The sequence below is a fragment of the Lontra canadensis genome, unplaced genomic scaffold (assembly GCF_010015895.1).
Source record: "Lontra canadensis isolate GAN:19392208 unplaced genomic scaffold, GSC_riverotter_1.0 scaffold32, whole genome shotgun sequence".
NCBI lineage: Eukaryota > Metazoa > Chordata > Mammalia > Carnivora > Mustelidae > Lontra > Lontra canadensis.
The window spans coordinates 2,114,860-2,137,315 of NW_022631026.1; the positions used below are offsets into that span (position 1 = coordinate 2,114,860).

Below are 22,456 nucleotides of genomic sequence, written 5' to 3' on the forward strand. Positions count from 1 at the left end.
GTCCAAATGCCATTTCTGTCCTTTGTCTTTAATGGCAGCTTGCATGACCTCACATCTTCCAGACGCTCACAGCACATAGGACCTTGTGATGTTTATGAACCTCTGCATTTCCACTTAGATGTCTCCTCAAATAAGACATGCTTTCAATGCCACTTGGTTCCTCCTCGTCCCGATTGTGGCACCTTTGCTCTTTCCTAAAAAGGCATCAAATGGTGCCTACTTTCCAATGTTCCCAGCTCTGAGTCTTCCCTCCAGCCCTGCGCCTCAGACTGTCGGTCAACTCCTGGCGTCATACCGCTCTCCTGACTCTGTTTACGTCTGCACATGTTTTTCCCCTTTTGCTATGTCCCTGCTCTTTTCAAACCTTCATGGTTCTACCTAAGTCTGACCACTTCTGTGAAACCATCATTGACACTCCAAACTTTGGCAGTTTTTTTTTTTAAGATTTTATTTATTTATCTGACAGAGAGAGATCACAAGTAGGCAGAGTCAGGCAGAGAGAGAGGAGGAAGCAGGCTCCCTGGTGAGCAGAGCCCAATGAGGGGCTGAATCCCAGGACCCTGAGATCATGACCTGAGCCGAAGGCAGAGGCTTAACCCCCTGAGACAGGCACCCCGGTGGGTTTTGAGACTCTGCACAACCTACTCCACGACAATGAGGTCATTATATATAGGGTTATTAACACTGCGTTTCATAGATTTGTCATTTGCTGCCTAAGGGGCATGCATTTCCCATTTGCTAATTAGTCCCTCAGTATAACCATATATTTCTTCATTGTAAAGACCACAACTTCTGTTCTGCTGCCGTTAGCAGTGACCTGCAGAGCCCAGGGTGCATAACAGGTACTCAAAAGGTAATTGGTGATTGGCTACATTTGAGATTTTCAGGAAGCAGACATTTATTTTTTAAATTTTTTATTATGTTATGTTAGTTACCATACCACACATCATTAGTTTTTGATGCAGTGTTCCATGATTCATTGTTTACATGTAACACCCAGTGCTCCCTGCAATCTGTGCCCTCCTTGATACCCACCACCAGGCTCACCCAATCCCCACCCCCCTCCCCTCTGAAACCCTCTGTTTGTTTCTCAGAGTCCACAGTCTCTCATGGTTTGTCTCCTCCTCCCATTTCTCCCAATTCATTTTTCCCTTTCTTCTTCTAATGTCCTCCGTGCTATTCCTTATGCTCCACAAGTAAGTGAAACCATATGATAATTGACTCTCTCTGCTTGACTTATTTCACTCAGCATAATCTCCTCCAGTCCTGCCCATGTTGCTACAAAAGTTGGGTATTCATCCTTTCTGATGGAGGCATCATACTCCATAGTGTATATGGACCACATCTTCCTTAGCCATTCGTCCATTGAAGGGCATCTTGGTTCTTTCCACAGTTTGGCAACCGTGGCCATTGCTGCTATAAACATTGGGGTACAGATGGCTCTTCTTTGCACTACATCTGTATCTTTGGGGTAAATACCCAGCAGTGTGATGGCAGGGTCATAGGGAAGGTCTATTTTTAATTTCTTGAGGAATCTCCACACTGTTTTCCGGAGTGGCTGCACCAACTTGCATTCCCACCAACAGTGTAAGAGGGTTCCCCTTTCTCCACATCCTCTCCAACACATGTTGTTTCCTATCTTGCTAATTTTGGCCATTCTAACTGGTGTAAGGTGGTATCTCAATGTGGTTTTAATTTGAATCTCCCTGATGGCTAGTGATGATGAACATTTTTTCATGTGTCTGATAGCCATTTGTATGTCGTCATTGGAGAAGTGAGGAGCAGACACATTTTTAAAGAAACATTTTCTTATCTTGCTTGCACTTGATTTTTCCAAGAGGTCATAGTAATTACATTATCATAAATATTAACTGAAATCCTGCCATTTTCCTAGTAAATAATTTTTTAAAAATTTCTCATGTTCCTCCCACCCACCTCCCCTCTAATAACCATCTGTTTGTTCTCTGTAGTTAAGAGTTTGTTTCTTGGTTTGTCTTTTTTCCCCCTTTGTTCATATTTTGTTTCTTAAATTCCACATATGAGTGAAGTCATATGGTGTTTGTCTTACTCTGACTTATTTCACTTAGCATGATGCTCTAGGTTTATCCGTGCCATTGCAAACTATAAGATTTCATTATTTTTTATGGCTTAGTATTCATTGTATTTATACTGCTTCTTTATCCATTTATCAATCAATGGACACAGGCTGTTTCCATATTTTGGCTACTGTAAATAATGCTGCAGTAAACATAGGGGTTCATGTATCTCTTTGAATTAGTGTTTTTGTATTTTGGGTAAATATCAGCAGTGTGATTACCGGATCAGAGGGTAGTTCTCTTTTTTAACTGTTGAGGACCCTCCACACTGTTTTCCAGGGTGGCCACCTCAGCTTGCATTCCCTCCAACAGCGCATGATGGTTCCTTTTTCTCCGCATCCTCGCCAACACCTTTTGTTTCTTGTGTTTTTGACTTTAGCCATGCTGACAGGTGTGAGATGATATCTCATCATGGTTCTGATCTGCATTTCCCTCACGATCAGTGATGTTGGGCAACTAGCTATGTGTCTGTTAGCTGTTTGTATGTCTTCTTTGGAGAAATGTCTATTCATGTCTTCTGCCCATTTTTAGTTGGATTATTTGGGTTTTTTTGAGTGTTAAGTTGTATATGTTCTTCATACGTTTTGGATACTAACCCTTGATCAGATATGTCATTCAGTAGGTTACCTTTTGGTTTTGTTGATTGTTTCCTTCAGAAGGTTTTTACTTTGATGTAGTCCCACGAGTTTACATTTGCTTTTGTTTCCCTTGCCTCAGAAGACACAGCTAGGAAAAAAGTTGTTATGGCCGATGTCAGAAAAATTACTGCCTGTGCTCTCTTCTAGGATTTTTATGGTTTCAGGTCTCACATCTAGGTCCTTTGTCCATTTTGAGTTTATTTTTGTGTGTGGAGTAAGAAAGTGGTCCAGTCTCATTATTTCGCATGCTGCTGACCAGTTTTCCCAACACCACGTGTTGAAGGGACAGTCTTTGTCCCATTGTGTAGTATTGCTTCCTTTGCTGAGGGTTAATTAACCACATAATTGTGGTTTATTTCTGGGCTTTCTAGTCGCCCCTTGATCTATGTGTCCATTTCTGTGCCAGCATCATATTGTCTTGATGACTACAGCTGTGTAATTTTTTTTTTTAAAGATTTTATTTGTCAGAGAGAGAGAGCAAGAGTGAGCACAGGCAGATAGAATGGCAGGCAGAGGCAGAGGGAGAAGCAGGCTCCCTGCTGTGCAAGGAGCCCGATGTGGGACTCGATCCCAGGACGCTGGGATCATGACCTGAGCCGAAGGCAGCGGCCTAACCAACTGAGCCACCCAGGCATCCCAGCTGTGTAATTTTTAAATTTATTTATTTTTATTTGAGAGAGGGGAGGGGCAAAGGGAGATAAGGGAGAGTTTTCTAAGCAGACTCAGTGCGGAGCACAGAGCCCAATGTGGGGCTCGATCTCATGACCCTGAGAGCATGACCCAAGCTGAAACCAAGAGTTGGATGCTCAACCGACTGCACACTTGGTCACTCCCTACAACTTTGTAATGTGACTTGAAGTCTGGAATTGGGATGTCTGCAGCTTTCCTTTTCCTTTCCGAGGTCGTTTTAGCTATTTGGGGTCTTTTGAGGTTCTATACCAATTTCAGTATTGTTTGTTCCAGTCCGTGCAAAATCCTGCTATTGTTTCGATAGGGATTAGGTTAGATGTGTAGACGGCTTTGGGTAGTATAGATGTCTTAACCGTATTTGTTTTTCCAGTGCATAAGGATGGAACATCTTTCCATTTCTTTGTGTCGTCTTCCGTTTCTTTCATCAGTGTTGTGTAGTTCTCAGAGTACGGGTCTTTCCTGTCTGTGGTTAGGGTTATTCCTCGGTATTTTATTGTTTTTGGTGCAATTCTAATTGATACTGTTTTCTTAATTTCTCTTTTTGCTGCTTCATTGCAAGTGCATGGAACACAATCGATTTCTATAGTTTGATTTTTGTATCCTGTGACCTCACATTTTTTAGAAATATTTTCTTATCTCATTTATATTCAGTTGTTCCAAGAGGTCATGGTTATTACATGATCATCAGTATTTACCAATATCCTGTCGTTTTCCCAGTAAATAATTTTGATATCAAAAATAGGCATTTTGTTTAAAAGATCCATTGCCTTTATCCCGTAGAAAAGGAGGAACACATACATGATGTGTAAGGGAGTTTTGTTGTTACAACAGATGCTTAAAAAGGCGTCTTAACCTAATTTCAGAGTGCGTCTACTAGGACTGTCCTTACGACTTCAGGGTGTTTCCAGTGAGATTTTCATGGTGTTATCTTTTACCCCCATTCTGGCCTCTTGGGGAATTGTAATGTAGATTTAGGAAAATCTACCTTCTATTGAATTATTAGTGACATTTTCTTTCTAGGTCTGTTTGGAGTAGACTGGTTTCCGATTCAAAACTTGGAAATATAAAGTGAGGTGGGGATGAAAGGAATCACTGACACGTGTCAAGTTAACATTTTTCCTTATTAATAATATGGATAGCTGAAAATCACGGAAATACCCCAATAACCTCACCTAAGTGAAATGTCCCTACTCTGATCCCATGGGGTCCCGGGCAGAGCTGATGCAAACAATACACATTTTCATTTTTTTGCTTACTCCCTGGGAGGCATTTTGGGTGAGGGAGGGTGGCAGTCAAGGGTGCAGTAGGCAGCAAAGAAACAGCTGGGATCACAGTGAGGCAGGCGCCTTGGGGAGTGGCAGGTAAGCCCTGCTCGTGACCGTGCAACATGGCAGAGAATGAAAGTGTCACCCTCACTTCCGTGAAGTGTTGTAGAAAGCGTTCATGACAGTTTAAAGGAAGAGACTAGGTTTTTGCAAATAAGTTTTTAGTGTTTAATCTCAGAGATGGTATAAGGACTTATGATTGCTTACCACAGGCTTTCCACGATGCTGCAGGCCAATCGAACAGTTTTGGTGAGAACAGTGATAAAATGCAAATAGAGAAATACCTCATCTGTCTCTCATTTTTAAGCAATGCTGAGTTTTGCGGAAGTGATTTTGCATACAAGTGATGCCTCTGAAGATAAAGCCGCAATTTCTTCATTTTGAAAATACTGTCTCCTGATAAAATCAATCGTCATTCCGTGCACAGCAAATCTCTTTGCTTTGTTGTTGGCTCTTTTCAGAGAGGATTGAGGTCCCGGGCTTCTGCCTCACTGCAAAGTGGCTTCCGCTTGCTGTGTCTTCTGGGTTCTCCCGGGAACTGTGCAGTTTGCCCTGCCACTCTCACGGTGGGACGAGGAGTGCCTCCTGCTGTTGTCAGCGTCTCGCTCCTGATGGACTCACCGGACTCACAGTGGGAGGAGAGGGACGCTCTCTGGAAACGCACAGTGTGCCCTGGGGGGGAGACGGGGACTTTCCCATGAACGACGCACGTGAACTTCCACATGTGGCCTCATGAGGCGGTTCTGATTCCTCTTTGCCTTTGGTTCAGCCTGAGAGGTGCCTCTTGTGGGGTTCTGGGCCTCGCGTCAGGGGAGGCTTGCTCGGTGCCCCTGGATTCTCGTGCCTCTGCTCTTTCTGCTGTTGTAAAGGTGGCTGTGGACGGCTTCTCGCAGCTGGGCTCGCCAGAGCCAGGTAGACCAGGGCCAGAGGTATTGTCCTGGTTTTTTTTTTTTTCCTTCGAAAGCTAACGTGCTTTGGGCTGTATTATGGAGCTACAACCTACGTACACCGGGATCTGGGGCATTTTGGCAAATGCATGCAAACACAGCGTGAGTGGGCAGCAGACGATGGGTCTCTGTCCTTTGGCAACTTCCTCACTTCCACAGTTTCACCCTCACATGCAGGTGTTCAGCAACACGGAATGGCCACCTGCCAAGCTGGGCAGGTGACTTCCTGCAGCCAGAGCCACCGTGGGCAAGGAGCCTCCCTGGCCAGGGGCTGCGGAGGTGGGAGGCCGCCCCTCCCCTCCCGCAGAGAACCCGCTTCCGCTCTGTCCCCCTTCAGTGCTTCCAAGGGCCATCGTAGCTGCTTGTAGGAACCATAATAATTTCTTCTGTTTTATAATATCAATCGGAACAGAGAATCAACCCGACCCACGACTTCACACCAGGAATCCCTTCTCAGGTCCGTTTTATCTCCTTTTTTAAAGATGAACGTCTAATCCACATGCAGCGAACCTCGCCCTTCTCAGTGTGGCGTTCTAGGAGTTTGGGGACACTCACGGTCACGTCCCGCCCACTTTGACAAGTACAGGACATCCACGGCCCCCAACTCTCTCGCGCCCCTCGTCGTCGACCCCCTGTCCTTTCTCCCCTTCCTCAGGACCTGGCCACACTCTGGCGCTGTCTGTCCTGAGGTCCTGCCTCGTCCACAGTGTCATGCAACAGGAATTGTAGAGCTGGGAGCTCTGTCTTCCACTTACTGTCACCGACGTGGGAATGGTGGGGTGACCCGGGTGGGGTGACCGGCTGGGGCCAGACTGGCAGCTGGGCAGTGAAAGAATTCATCACATGCCGAACAGAGGAGGTAGAAGTTTATCGAATATGCAGCAAGGGAGCCCTGGCGAAGCCGCGGGCAGGACAGCAAAGGGGAGACTGTCCGCCTGGAGGCAGGGGTGGGGACGGTGTGGTGAAGCGGGGGGAGGTGAGGAAGTATGGGAATGTATGGAATTTTCCTTTTTTGGTACCTGTGCCTGGTTGTAGGTAGCCACGGCTCGGCGAGGGCCCGTGGATGTTTCGAGGCAGATCCCCTGGTGGTCGCCGTGGGCCCCACTGCCTCACACGGGTTCCTGCGACTGCCGTCCACGGCCTGCAGGCAGCCTCTACGAGATTCGTGTGACTCGTAGGAACCGACCGGTCGTGCCCTCACTTGCTGAGCCGTGGCCACATCACAGACGTAACGCGGGTCTGCTCCCCATTTGAAGGACTTTGGGTTGCCCAGTCTTTTGCAATTTTGAAAAGAGCTGCTGTGGACGTTTACGCACTAATTGGGTAAATACCCAGGAGTGAGACTGCTGGGTTTTGTGGTAAAAACATATTTAACTTTGTGACATAAAGAACCGGCCAGTTCTCCCTCAGCGGCTGTCCCGTTCTGCCCTCCTGTGAGAAACCCTACTTGTTCATGATGTGTCATCTTTCTTTACATATATTCAGATTTAATGCGTTAAAACCTGTGAAGGATCCTAGTGTTTGGGTTCATGAGGGTTCTTCGTCTGCAGTTTTCTTGTGACATCTTTGTTTGGTTTGACGTCAGGCTGAGGCAGGCCCCAGAAGGGGTCCCCCAGCGGGGTCTTCTCGTGATCTCCTGGGGGTTTTGGAAAGAATGCCGCAGAGGGGAAGTGTCCTTGTTGTATCACTTCGGGGGACATCCATGTGGCGTCCCCAGTAACAGTAACCTTCATTCTCGGGTGACGTGGTGTTTGTCAGTTTTTACTGTTCATGCCTTCCTGCTGTGGTGTCTGCGGCGGGTTGCTAAGCTCCCCTGTGGAGGAAGCGATGTGTGAACTCACCACCACCTCGAGGGAATCCCGGCTTCTCATTTCCCACTTCGGTATTCACTCGACCACTGACGCACACTTCACGGGCTTCTGTATACTTACCTTCCGCTTCGGGTTCTAATCCGGTACTACAGTATTTGTTGTTCTAATTGTCCCAGTGTGGGCCACTGTCATTTTTCCAGCCCGGCTCCTGGATCCTTTGATTTGTTTTGCTATTTTAAGAACTTCTTTTTTTTTTTTTCCTGTTAGTTTGAATTCCTCCAGGCCGCACTGTTTTCTCTGCCCTGGCCACGGACACAGCCTGCATCCAGGGAGCCCTGGCTCTGCGCTCCCCCGCCTGCCGCACTCCCTCTGATCTGATCTGCCTTCGTACTCCTTGTCTTCCCCACGCTCCACCCCGGGGCAGCTGGTGCTCAGGCCCTGTCTCTCCGCGGTGGAGTCTGTCTGTCCTAGATTCTAGGCTAATGGTTTCCCTGTGGTCTCAGCTCTCTGATGAATTCAAGAAAATTGAAATTCCATAGATTTTTTTTTAACTTTTTCTTGCTGTTAGGATAGGAGAGACTCTCTTTCCAGTTTTCCACGTTGGGTAGTAAAGCTGGGTCCTTTCTGACACGGGAAATGTTGGGGAGGACGGGACGGTGGTAGATAGCTTGGCTTGGCCCATGGGAATCTGTGTGAACTGGGTCCATAGGTCCCGCTCTCTAGCTCAGTCCCTGAACTGCCCGGAGTGAAAAGCTCAGCAGACTGGGGATGGACCCACAGGCCAGATGAACTTTTCTCGACCGTGTGGATCCACGGTCTTCGTTGATCTTGGTCCGGACAGGCCAGGCCAGAGTCAAGGCACTTGCCATTTTGTGGAAAGGTAGGTCACCTTCCAGAGCGGCTGTCGTGTTTTGGCAAATCACTATTGAAGGCACTAACACCTGCGGTGACTAAACTTTGTCCAAACTTCAGTCCTCAGGGTCTGGTTGTGGCCGAGCGTCCCACACCTGAGGACTCCTGCTTATAGCTCAGAGAACAAAGTTTCATCTGCTAACACTGATGGTTTCTGTTTCAGGAAGACAATTCACGAATGTCTTTTAAGAAAAGGGTTCCCTTAAGACACAACACAAAGAGAAAAGGTATGTCATGTAGATGGTGAAGAAATAGAAATATGTATATATTCTGTAATAATTCAGCTATGGGTGAGGATACTGGTGTGATCCTATTGTAAATAGCTGGTCATTCTCATCTCTTGAAATACAGTTAAATATCCAGAGGATGTTCAGTAGACAAAGGTCTCATGTCTTGCCCACCAACCCTTTCTGGCCCCTCATCTCAGCCCCATAATAATAACATCACCAGATTAGAAATTCTTTCCTAAATTGTTTTCATAACTGTTTACTTATAATCATCATTTTTTAGATTTGTAGTTTTATTTATTTAAAAAAATTTAAAAAAGATTTTATTTGACACAGAGAGTGAGCGAGCGAGCACAAGAGGGCCACAGAGACAGAGGGAGAAGCAGACTCCCTGCTGAGTAGGGAGCCTGATGTGGGCTTAATCCCAGGACCCTGGGATCATGACCTGAGCCGAAGGCACCCCTAGAGTTGTAGTTTTAGAGGAAGTTTGGGGTATATGCCTTTCTAGTGTAACATAATGACCACAAAGAGTAGGAACTGACATTGTACAGTATTAAATGACATAAAGCTTGGGAAATGCTTTGCAAATTGTAAAAATCCTATGGGCATATGAGCTGTTTATCTTTCCAGTAAGGTGGATATTTTACAGATGAGGGGGCTGGGGCACAGAGGAGGTAGGTGTCCTTTCCAAGGTCACATGTTATTTCCCGTTTCTGAATTCTCCGGTCGTAGCAGAACTCAGATGGCATGTCTTCTGGGGTCTGAGGGTCTCGAGTCCGTGGGTAGGAGCAGAGGATCCTGAGGGTCATGTCGTAGCCCCGAATCGTGGCTCAGATCTGTATCAGTACCTGCTGCACTCTTCGGTTCTAATTTAGTCCCAAAGCAACACCTGCAGCCCTTTCCCTTGGAAGGGTGGTGGTTACAGTTCCGCGAGATGATAGTGTCTTCCGAGTTTACCTCACGGCAGAGATTACCTAGCTCTGTTTGTTGCCCCTGCTCCTTCTGTGGACCTGTGTGTGAGGACCTGGGCATTGTTCCCCTTAAAGAAAGATAGAGGGTGTCTCCATGGGAGAGGCTGAAGGGAGCTCTGTTGGCTCGTAGGGAGGAGATGTGCCCCAACTCCCTAGTCCTGTGGGCAGGCTGTCACCTATCATGCCTCACTGGTTGAAGTCTCTTAGCATTGTCCATGGCTAAAATAAACTAGCTTCCAGGAGTGCCTTGAGGGTTCTACGTGAAGGAGGAGAGCACTGGATTCTTGCTGGGCAGAGCCACCAAGGGACAGAGGGAGACGGTGTCTGGGGACCAGTGAGACTGGGGTAAAGGAGAGGCAGTGGTTTTCAGGCTCTAAGGCAGTAGTGAGGTTCTTTGTGCCAGCTGACCTTTTATATTATTCCCCATCTGTGAACTGGGAGTGGGGGACATCGGCTGACAGAGGACCCATCCTACCTTATTATGTTTGGGACTTCAATTTTAAATTTTCATTATACTTGTTTAAATCATCCACAATCAAAATCTTTCAACAATTTCTTTTTTTCTTTAAGATTTTATTTATTTATATGAGAGAGAGAGAGTGAGCATCAGTGGGGGGAGCAGCAGAGGGAGAGGGAGAAGAAGGCTCCTCACTGAGCAGGGAGCCTGACTCAGGGCTTGATCCCAGGACCCTGAGACCATGACCTGAGCTAAAGGTAGATGCTCAACCACTGGCCACCCAGGCGTCCTTCAACAATAATTTCTACTGGATGCTGGGGAAATAGAATCTCCAGTGAATGTTGGGGAATGCTTACCTCTTGATTTTCCATTCTTCTTGGTAGCTTAAGAGGAAAGTCAACATTCAGTATGATAAAGGCCAAGAAGATGGCCAGAGAATTGTTTTGTTTCCTCTGAAAGAAAAGAAGTGATTTATAAAGTGCATCCCTTGAATGTACAACTAGAAGGTGGGGTTTGCCTGGCATGGAGCTCACGTGGGGCCCCTGATCACCACCACATGGCCAACGGGAACCAGCTGGGCACCACGGGTAAGTTGCCCAGAATATCCATTTGGTTGTAGGGTAAGGGTCTGAACCACAGCGTCTCTTTGTTATTTGATTTTTAACTGAAGGATGCTCTCCAGGTGACACTTCATGCCGGAGAAATCCTCATGGGCAACCCCTAACCTGTCTCCCCCTCCCTGCCCCTCCTGTGCCCTTCCCTGCACGCAAAGTCTGGAATACTTTAAAAGAATCCCATTAAACGCTACAGGCTTTTATGGAGCCTTAAGCATAGGAAACATACTGGACCGACTGCTTTAATGGTGCTCTAAAAATACGTACAGATTCCACAGCGTCTCCATAAACGGTTCCTTTTTAAATTTTCATTTCCACAACCTTGCCAGGTGACAATCCTCATTTTCCAAAGAAGAACAGAATGACAACCTGCCTTGTCCTCGGTGACAGGTGACAGAAGAAACAGCAGAAATTCAAGCAAATCCCTTTCTCTTCCTTGTACCCTTCCCATTGTCAGGGAGGCGCCGTGCTGGCCACAGGTTTGCCCTTCACGCCAGCACTGAGTCACCTCGATGAGGTGACTGTGAGTGATTTGATGACCCCTCCTGTTTGTTTCCCAGTGGCCAGGTTGTCTCCACGCTCTACTCCATGGGTCTGTGGTTCAATGACAGACTTCAAGGTCTCCGGGCACTTTTTCACTCGAGTACAGTCCAGTCTGAGGCCACTAGACATTGTGGCCCAGTGCAAAGATTGATTTGGGAGAAGGGAATGAGTGCATTTCACACCTCACTTAAAAAATGTCACCTTTCGGGGCGCCTGGGTGGCTCAGTGGGTTAAGCCTCTGCCTTCGGCTCAGGTCATGATCTCAGGGTCCTGGGATCAAGCCCCGCATTGGACTCTCTACTCAGCAGTGAGACTGCTTCCCTCTCTCTCTGCCTGCCTCTCTGCCTACTTGTGATCTCTGTCTGTGTCAAATAAAATACAATAAAGTCTTAAAAAAAAGTCACCTTTCCTACCGAGTGCTTGTGGCTGTTTGTGGCCATCTGTCCTAGCGACCTCTGTAAAAGCAGATGCTTCAGGCCCCGGAGTTCTGGCCCCCTGTAACCCCCATTTCCAGAACAGTGCTGTGCCGTCTTACATTCTGTCTGTGTTTGCAAGATTCCGTTTTCTGGGGCCATGAGGCCATTTTAAGTCCCTGAGGTTTAATCCAAGATGGTAATATGCTCGTTTGTTTGTTTCGTTTTACTGGGAATGATTCATGCCCGTGTCCCATTGCTGTTATTTTTCTTGTTTTTGAGAATTGGGAAGTAGAGGGATATTTGAAGAGAAGGAACAAAAGAATCAGAAGGAAAGACCGATACGTTTTCCGCTGGGATCCTGTCAGCTCCTTCTGTCAGCTTTTCTCAGCTGATGAGCGTGTGAGGGGCTGTCCCGTCCCTGCGGGATGCTGCTGGAGCTGAGCCTGCCCATGCCCAGGGGTTGGCTTGGGTTCACTGGGGGCTCTTTGAGTTTTGAATCTAATCTTTGCCTTTAGACAGAACTTGAGCTGCGTGATCCTAGAGAAAAGTGTTCACTATCCTTTCCTCCTTAGATACTTCCCTTACTCCTAACCCTAAATCATTTCTGAGAACCTAAGACCTCTGTCTCTCTTGTACTGGCCAGACTCACTCCATTCCTGTATAGTCACTGATCTCTGCTCCTTCTGGGGAGGTACTGTGGTTTGGTCCCAGAAAAGCACAATAAAGCCAGTACTCCAGTAAGCCGATACTGCAATAAAGCAAAGTCAGATGAAGGTTTTGGTTTCCTACTGGATAGAACAGTTTCATTTATACTACGTTATACTACATTATACATAGCAATATGTTTACAAAACAATATACATATTTCAGAAATACTTTATTGCTAAAAAGTACTCTCATCTGAGGTTTCAGCCAGTGGTAATGACTGCTCATAGGTCACCATGACACATTTAACAATAGTGAGAAGGTTTGAAATATTGCGAGAATTACCGAAATGTGGCATGGAGACATGAGCAAATGTTGTTGGAATAATGGTTCTGACAGACATGCTTGATACAGAGTTGCCACAAACCTTCAATTTGTCAAAAAAAAAACCCCAAAAGTCAAAATACAAACCCAGTATCTGCAAAGTGCAGTAAGGCAGATTGCAATAAAATGAGGTCTGCCTCAATACGCAGCCCCTCTCCACTTTCGTAGGATTAACAATGTCAGCTCTATTACATGATCTTTCAACGTCATAAAAATTATTTCTTGTTGTCTGTACAACAAGTTGAATTTATATGGCTGCTTTCCTCTTCTGAGATGGGACACTATGTGCCTTACACGCTGGGGTGCAGGAAAAGGGGCCTTTGTCCTACCTGAGAGCCATGGAAATGGTATAGGCTTTCTCCCGTTTAGTGACGTCACTCCTCCAGAATGGTCTTGTGGAGAAGCTGTCATTGGCTACATTAACACTGATAAGAGAACATTTAAATGTATTTACTTATAAATTGTATGAAAACTGCTTGGGAATTGATAGGGAGAAGCAGTGTTAGTTGGAGGAACTGAGCGTTCAAATGAACCCTAAGAGTTTAATCAATGATGTGTGTGGAGGGAAGCGTGCTAGACCGAGAGCCGGCAAGCCCCTGCCCTGCTCCCCGGATCTGTGGCATCCAAGCAAGTCACTCAAACTCTTTGAACGTTATATTCCTGATCTCCAGAGTCGATAGCATCTGGCACTGTTGTGCTGTTAAATGAGGACAGGAATCTGGAGGTATACTGAGAGCTCTAAATGGCATCCGAACCTAAAGCCGTTCTTCATTCTGTGCTGGCTTCTCTTGTATCTCCCCTGAGCTCTGCAGCTCTGTTTGGTGTTGCGGAGAGCACCTGCTTCTCCTTGCTCGGCCGAGGGCCCTCTCCCTCCGTGTCACGCGCCCTCTCCTGCTGTGTCTTGCTTTGATTTCTGGCCATTTCTGCACACCTCATTTGGATAGGCCGTCCAGTTGGCATTCTCCCTTGTTGTGTGCTTAACAAATGTTCAGGCTGAAACTCTCGCTGACGTCGAATGGCCCAGGAAGGCATTCTCACCGGCTTTCACCATACATTTTTGTTGAATTTCTTGGCAGATTTCACAGGAATAATACCTATAGCATAATGTGTTATCATTCCTTTCAAATGAGATGATATGTTTTCATCAGTATGAAGAAAAGAGAATAAACAGCTTATAACATGATGGGAATCGAGTCTAGGAAGGAACCTTAAAGATCCAATAGCCATCCCCCCACCCATAATTTCTCTTCTGATGAGCTTCTACTATCGTTACTATCTGGGTCTTATTTTTATGTGTAAAATAAAAGGCAATGACAAAATCATTGTTTTTCCATCTTTAAAAGGAAACAGGGCAATGTTTTATAGTGGAGAACCCCGGGGTCAAGGTTAGCACCACCAGTGATAAAGTAATGTCAGTCTCGTATACCTTTCGGTAAGGTGCAGGGGGAAGGATGCTGCGTCTCTCTGCTCTTGCTTCCCCCAGCCTGTAACTCTGGTCCATGCATGAGAAGCTCTCAGCCACACCCCACCTGGGGGACGTTCTGTGAACACCCAGCCAGTGTCCTGGCCGTGGGAAGCAAGGAGAGCCTGAGAAGCTGTCACAGTTCAGAGGACACTTGGAGACATGCCCACTGACTGCAAGCATGCTGGTGAATTCGGTCCTGGAAGAGAAAAAAGATATTAATGGAAAAACGGGCAGAATCCAAATAAAACCTGCAATTAAATAGTATTTTCCTAATAATAATTTTTTATTAATGCATGATGGTTACGTCAGATCTGACTCCAGGCGGAGTGAGGTGAGGGGGGAGGCTGGAACCTGTCAGCATCGCAGAGGGCACCGGACATGCGCTATCACGTGACTTGGTGGTGACGAGGTCCAAGGTGTGGTCTTGGGAGAAAGACGGAGGACAGGCTTGCCGGATGCGATGAGACGGCAGAGCTGGCCCAGGGAGGTTTGCCTCGAGTGGTTGTTGAGCTCTCCAAGGGCTGTGACAGGGGCTCTGAGGGAGGGACTGCGGATCCGGAGAGTCAGGGAGAGAGGGGCGGGGCTGCTTCAGGGAGAGGAAGTGGCCGGTGGAGCCTGAGGACAGGAACTGTGAAGGGTTATAGGAAGGAGCAAGGGCTAACGGTCTGGAACAGGCAGCGAGAAGGAGGACCCATCCTTCCCCATTTCTGAGCGTGTGGAAGGGCCAGCAGCCATCGCTGGGAAAGACTGTGCAGAAGCTGTGTCCTCAGGATGAGTGTGAGTTGGGTCACTTTTTCTGCAGGGCACTTAGAAGCTTGTGTACCTCGGAGCCGCCATCTGCATCTGGAAGTTTATCCTGAGGCTGCTAATTCAGACAATTTCTTATTCTCTATTGCCAGACTTCACGTTGATTACAACTTGAAACAGCAAGCGGTGGTTCTGAGACTTAAATTTATTTCCATTTTAGGGGGCTTTTCTCTATGTCCCACATTTTCTATCATGTGCACGTTTGAACACAGAAAATTAAAATTATTTTAGGAATAAAATAGTCTATACTGGCCGCAGGCTGGCTCATTAGGTTACCCTGTTTTTCTAGGTCCCCAGTGGGAAAAGAATCCTTCAAGCCACCATCAGAGATGTTGTGACTTCAAACTACTTTTCGATTTAATTTGAAATTCCCTCTAAGGACTTGGAAAATGTCTTTCCTGATTTATTTAAAAACATTCTAGCCCACAGAGAAATCAGACGCCTAGGTAATAATTACAAAGTACAAATGCTATCTAACTCTGGGCTTCTAACCTTTTGCAAGGGAATTACACCCTAAACCAAAACATTGGATTTGTTTTCACCAGTTGGAGCCTGAAATCTTAATTCACAACGAGCGGCCGCTGTCTACTGCGGCAGTCATAGAAGTAAGTGACAACGAAAATGAGGTTTCCGGGCAAGTGCTGACTACCATTCTCACAAATGTTCAAATCACGAATACTTTGAAGCGGACAAGTGATGGGATTCCCCGTGGACAGAGGCAGGTTTTCCTGAGCTCCTCCAGCTGCTGCGGCGAGCCTGGTTCCGGGCGGCCTCTGGCCTCCCACGACGTCCTGCTCTTGAAACGTGGGTTCCCGTTCCTTCTCCTCTGCCCCAGTTTTCAGATGCCGCAGCTGCTGCTGGTGGCAGTTTAATCTTTTCGATGGAATCTTGTAAGCGCGTCTCGAATTTCCTCCTCCAGGGGTCGTCAGCTCCCCCAGCTGCCCTTGTCCGTCTTGTCCGTCATTTCTTGCCAAAATGTCAGGCCTTCAGAAGAGCTTCAGGCTAGCTGTTTGGCTCCTGGATTCAAGTTCACCGACAGGCTTCTTAGCAGACTTATTCCTGTGCTAATCATGCCATGGAGACTTGGACACAGCAACACGCTCAGAAGCATGTATCCATGACAGGAGCGATATTTTCATGCCATGGTCCTGAGCTGGCAGCGACTCCGTAAACCTCAGATACCTGAAGGCAAAGCCCAATTGCCCGAGAAGCTGTTACGCGGGGCAGACCCGCACAGGCTTCGGGCATCTATTCATGTGGTACCAGGTGTATTAGCGGGTTCTATCTTGCAAGCATTGACATTAAGTCCTGCATTTCTTTCAGTGTTTTTCATTTGAGACCGAATGCTCTATTTTTATTGCTGTTTACTCTTGGGGTATTTGAAAGGCAGCTGCTGTGCAGGTTGAGCTGGTGTGCATTTTTTGGTTGCTGCAGGGTACACCCGACACCTGCATTTTACGGTTTACTGGTGTAACCAGAGAGACTCTGGTACCTAGTAAATCTTGTGCAGAGCAAAGGAAATGCCACCACGTGCCCCTCTGACTTTCCTCGCTGAAGCAGCACGAGGAAGCAGTTTAGGAAAAATGTGCTTTTCTTTAGAGGAAGAAAAATAAGGTCACAGTTCTGCCAGTTGCCCTGTGACGCAGAAACTACAGTTTGCATGATGCTGGCACGACGTTCTGTGTCACGACGCATGGTTATCCTTTTGCTGAAATTGCTCTACGCTCTCTCAAGCTACGTCCCGTGGTTATGCTCCAGCCATCTCTTTAGGCGTATATGGTCCAGCTAAATCTCACGGTGTGTGAGCCCTTTGGTTAGTTTACTAATATCTGGATTTCTCTCTCTTTTCTAGCATCTCTCAAGAACCTCAGCGAGAATACAAAAGTGGTTCCTTTTCCTGGTAAGAGAGTGAATTATCGATGATCATTTGTGGGGGCACGTGTGACACGTGCAGGTGGCTGTTCTGGGCTCACTTTGTCCATTTGCAAGTTTCCCCATTGAAGATGTCCCAAGTGGGTTACTTTGCGCATCACCTGAGCCTGGGCACCCACCGGCCCTTCCGGCTACTGGCCGCCTCCCACTTGTATTACGTGGCCTTGAACAGTTGACTTACTCCTCACTAAGCAGGGTCCCCTCTAAACTGTACGTGGTAGGGCCGGGTTTTTCAGTGCGTGACAAGTGCAGGGTTAGACCCACCATACGGTGGTGCTGTCTGCAGCCCACAGTTCAGTCCAGGCATTATGCCATTACTGTAATATTTCACTGCATACTCTTCTAATATTCTGTAGAAAAAAAAGGGGGGGCAGAGAAGAGGAAAAGGCTCCTGAAACCTGTGACAAGCAGTACAGATTCCAGACAGGAGACTTGAGACAGAGGAGGGCGTCGAGGTGATACCCTTTTAGCCCCATGTAGAGGTCTGCTGGGTCGTGGGCTCAGCTCTGATAGGAAACATAGCACGTATGTATGACACCAGCATCATCTCATTGGTGACTGCATTCAAAGGACAAGGAGAGCTCAGGGAGTTTGGAAATATGTTTTATTGCATAATAATAGAACACATTTTATTTTCTATTAATATTTAACATAAGCTTATATTACATTTTATGGTAATCTATTACTCACATAAACGTGCTTTAATATCTTAATTCTATTTTTAATCTCACACATTCTAATTGTAAGAATGTGTTTTTTAGGAATGTGTTTAGGAATGCTCTGTGTGTAGGGCTGGGGGACGGCTGGTTCTTTCATTCTTTATTGCCTTATTCTGCCATTTATTGGACATTTTTTGAGTACCTTCCGTGTGGTGCGTTGAGCTGGGTGCTGGAGACACAAGGCTGAGTGAGGCAGCCCTGCCTGTGCGTAGGGGCAGGTGGACAGCGAGCAGGGATCACACCCACCTGGGGGAGGGAGCGTGCGAGAGGCCCAGGCTGCTGAGTGGGTCCCCCGCGCCGAACGCCTCCCAGGTTTACCAAGAGCGGCTGTGCTGGCTCTCACTGCCTCTGCCTGTTGTTGGCTTACGGTCAGATTACCTCATGGCAGTTCCTAGTTCCCCCTTTGCTGTTTAAACTCCAGTGTGATCACGAGTTGATCATGATCCATTTTTATAGCTCACTGTCTGCTTTCATTCACTTACCACCATCATCCTACGTTTTTAAGATTCGTATTTTACCCTGTTTCAAGAAAGAAATAACTGGAAAAAAAGTGAACCGGAACCTGGAAAGTGAAGGTGACTCCTGCAATTTTGTTCTTAGAGGAGGGAGCCGGGACTCGTGTGAATGTGGAGGGAAGCAGTGTGCCCCTGCCGGTCCGTGCAGTGTGGACCCCGGTCTGCGCAGGTGCTTGGCTGAGCCCCAGGCGTCTGCGTGCATGAGGGGGCTCAATCTTTCTGTCCCACCGTAGTCCACTTATGGCGGGCGGGGGCGCAGGTGCACACGCGGGTGGCAGGCATAGGGGGTCCCGCAGCTGGCCCGGGCCCGGGGAGAGGCTGGATGATGCAGGAAAGGGGAGGATCGCTCGGGGGGTGGGGAGGTGACGGTCCGTGGGCGCCGCCTCAGAGGTCGTGTGGAGAAGGGCCTCGCACCTGCCCACGTGCACAGCACGCAGTAGGGCGGTGGTTTCCTGCCACCCAAACGCAGCGGGCCTGTCAGGCCTGTGAGAGAGGGAGGCAGAAATGTCCGGCGACTCCATGTAAGGTGGTCTGATGGCTGGGGAGGCCGCGTCCACTCAGCCCCTGACTCAGGGACTGTGAGCAGGAGCGAGTCCTTCTCCGTGGTTCAGGCCTGCGTGTCAGGACTGTGTGCAGGAGCGAGTCCTTCTCAGTGGTTCAGGGTCCACATGTCAGGACTGTGGGCAGGAGTGAGTCTCCTGTGGTTCAAGGCCTGCTCTGGGGCAGAGGTTACACTGGGTGTCTCTCCTTCCAGCTGGGACACTTTGCCATCTTCCCCACAGGGCCTGCCAGTGAGCGGCAGGAGGAGGCTGCCCCAGATGTTGGCCTCCTCAGCCAGAGAGGTGGGACCGGGTCAGAACAGGAGTGTCCCCATGTGGAGGTGGGCTGGCAGGAAGGGCCTAGGTGGCTCTGCCCACGGGGAGGGAGAGGGGGACATGGTTCTTTTTGCAACCTTGTGTGTCATTTTGAGGGTTTGGGCCTTATCTTGTTACTGTGTCAGAGCAGGGGTGTGATATGATCAAATTAGTGTTGAAGGTAATGATTTGGAGAACAGGAGGGAAGGAAAGGTGAGAGCCTTACCTACACTCACAACATTCTGTGAGGTGAGGAGGCCCGGACCTGATGTGGGCTCTTGAGAAGAGACAGCTTTCTCTGAATGACAGAGGCCTGGAGTGGGATGAGCTGCAGGGAAGGGACAGGGTTCCCTGAGGTGACAGAGGCCTGGTATGGGTGTGGGCTACTACTAGAAAGAGAATGGGCTTTGCAGGAGTTGACCAGATTGATAAGATTGGCAACAGGTTGGATATGGGGAGCACGGATGAAGTTGGAGTGGGGCTCTGGATTGGGGTCTAGGTCTTGGTTCTGCAAAGGTGAGAAAGAACAGGTTTGAGGAAGGGCAACAGGTAAGCACATCGGCTTCTCTGAGGTTCTGTGAGGTCTCTCACTGAAGATGTTCTTCCATGGGTGATCTCAAATAGCTCTTTCTCCAGTTTCCAGGAGCAGCCTTTGATTCCCTATGCCCAATGGCCTGTATCACTATAGGGATAGATGGTATCATCATTGACAAATGTGGTTTGGCAAGGGGTAGGTTAATAAGTACCTCATTTTCTGCTTCTAAAGGTTGTTTTCATGTGTTATTGCCTTTTCCAGAGAAAGACAGTGGCTCTGGAGTCTTCTGCACTCTGATTCTTCCTTTTTGATATTACTAAAAGTGTCTTTTTTACCTTAGTGACCTGAGAAAAAGGAAGAGTCTTCCCTATGATTTTTCAATTTTTAAACAACCAACAAATATATATTTAATATTTGGTAACACATCATTTATACTTGCTTCTCTTAAGTTTCTTTGTAACCTATTTTATGGTTAGTTAAGATCTTATTTCCAAGTGAGAGTAAAGGTGATGATGTATGTAAAGCATATTTTAATTGTAATATCCTGTGTATTATTTTTACTAAAATATGATCACTATCAATATGAAATCAATGATATAGTAGCAATGTTTGTCATTTTATGATTTATTCCACTTGGTTTAGATGGCTACTATGTTGATTGGTGATTTTGTCTTATTTTGTTTACTGAAAACAAGAAAAAGAACCATATGACATTCTAGAGGAAAGAAACACACCTGTACTACTAGAAAACCCACTAGAAATAGAAGACCAAAGAGAACCAACAATGGGACAACAACCACGAGAGTCATCATTGACACAATCAGAACCACCACCTGAGGAACAAGAATTGCTCAAAGAGCCATATTGGAGACAAGCATCCCAAGAACAGACACCTGACAAGCAAGAATCATTAAAATGGCCGTCCTTGGGACAACCATCTCAAGAAGAGTTACCTGACAAAAAGGAATCATTTGAATGGCCATCCTTGGGACAACCATCTCAAGAAGAGTTACCTGACAAAAAGGAATCATTTGCACGGCCGTCCTTGGGACAACCGTTCCCAAAACAGATACCTGACAAGCAAGAATCATTTGAATGGCCATCCTTGGGACAAACATCTCAAGAAGCGTTATCTGACAAAAAGGAATCATTTGAACGGCCGTCCTTGGGACAACCATCTCAAGAAGAGTTACCTGACAAAAAGGAATCATTTGAACAGCCATCCTTGGGACAACCATCTCAAGAAGAGATACCTGACAAAAAGGAATCATTTGAGCAACCATCACCGGGACAAAAAGAGATGACTCAGGGAAAAAACACTAAACAACAAATACCATGAAAACAAAATATCAGCCACGTTGTAAGGAACAACAATCAGAAGCTACAAAGGATCGTAAGGCAAATGAAAATAAAATTAGGCATTTTTTCACATTATACAGAAGAGGTATGCTAGTACAATATTAAAATTGTACATTTCATATTTTGGTGGCCAAAATTAAAAACGAATGACCAAGACTAAATTCATCTGGAATTCCTTCCTCTGTTCCCTGAATGTGAAGCTGGACGGGGAGGGAAGTGACTAGTGAGACATAATGTATTTTGCCACCTGGCTCAGACCTTCATTTCTTGGAATATCAGTCCATATGTGGTATTCCAGAGTGACTCCTCTGCCCTGAAATTGGCATATACTTACATCTTGACCTATGTTTACTTTTTCCTATTTAAAAGTGAATTAAGGTATCTTATAATTATACATGTTATAATATACATCCAAGCACATATACATCACACACACAGACACACATATGTCTTATATGTTAGAAATTGATGGTAGAACCCACGGAAAGGTACATTTTGGTGATTGAGAGAATGGACTCTCAAGTCAGATGATACAAGTTTAGCTTCTCCATTAGGTGTGTGAACTAGGTCTGTGCCTCAGTTACTCATCCATAAATTGGGGTTAATAATCATACCTAATTCATAGATTGTTGGGATAATTTAAAGCAATAATGTTTATTATAAAGTGCTTAGGACAGTCCTGGACACAAGAAAGGCACTAAACTATGTAAGTTTATTTCATTTTGGTTGTTTTTGTTTTTTTTTTTGTTATTAAACGAGAGAAGACAAGCAGATTCTCTGCTACGATTATTTGTGGATTTGACCCTTATGGTTAACTGAGCTTCTTTCCTGCCAGAACAAGGATTTTAGGATTGTCAAGGTCTTCACTGTTGTTAATGAGTTTTACAGTTTTGGCTTGTGGATGGAGAAAGGAAAGCTGTCATTCCACCATAATGGTGGCTCCTTGATTTCTTGTTGGACATGCCTAGAGCATTTATGACCCATAAGTAGGAAACGATAACCACACGGAAACCACCTTAGCTTTTTTGGTTAACTAGTAAGTGTCTGGTGGAGAGCCCATTGATTCTGATCTAGCTCCATGCTTAGTACATATTTTGGTGCTTGAAAAATAACTTTAGGATGGCATTTCCTGCTCCTGTTAGCCAGAGGCTTCTGTCCCAGTGTTCTGGTGTGTGTCATCGTGTGAAGAGGATAGATTGGGGATGAGAAGAGCAGGCCCACTTCACGTGCCACCTTTGTTGACTGTACGGTCCTGAACATCTACTTGTCCTTTCTGAGCATCACCTGTTTTCCATAAAATGAGAATGTTATTTCTGTGAGCAAATCCCGAGATGGCAGACTATGCAGCTGGCATTGTTCCACGGTCATCACAGGGGTTTAGAGGCTGGTCCAGAGTCACGTGTGACTGTAGCTTTAGGTGGCAGGGACAGGACTTGAACTCATGTGTTTCTTTTCTTTCTTCCTTAAAAAATTTAGTTCTAAATTACTGTAATACTCAACCTGTCTTAGTACAGAATTATTGTATGAATCAAATTAAATAAGCTCTCCGAAATTCCTGGTACCACCCTGGTGTAATACAGACCCATTTAATTTT

General features: G+C 46.4%; 1 protein-coding gene across 1 annotated transcript in view; it reads left to right on the forward strand.

Annotated features, from left to right (window-relative positions):
• DCDC2C (doublecortin domain containing 2C) overlaps positions 1-21,017 on the forward strand; it is a 96,448-nt gene extending 75,431 nt beyond the window's left edge. Inside the window, 4 exon segments of the mRNA XM_032867020.1 lie at positions 8,583-8,646; positions 16,801-16,848; positions 20,199-20,536; positions 20,723-21,017. Of these exon segments, the coding sequence (XP_032722911.1) occupies positions 8,583-8,646; positions 16,801-16,848; positions 20,199-20,536; positions 20,723-20,842 (570 nt within the window). The 3' untranslated portion in view covers positions 20,843-21,017.
• The last annotated feature ends 1,439 nt before the right edge of the window (positions 21,018-22,456 follow it).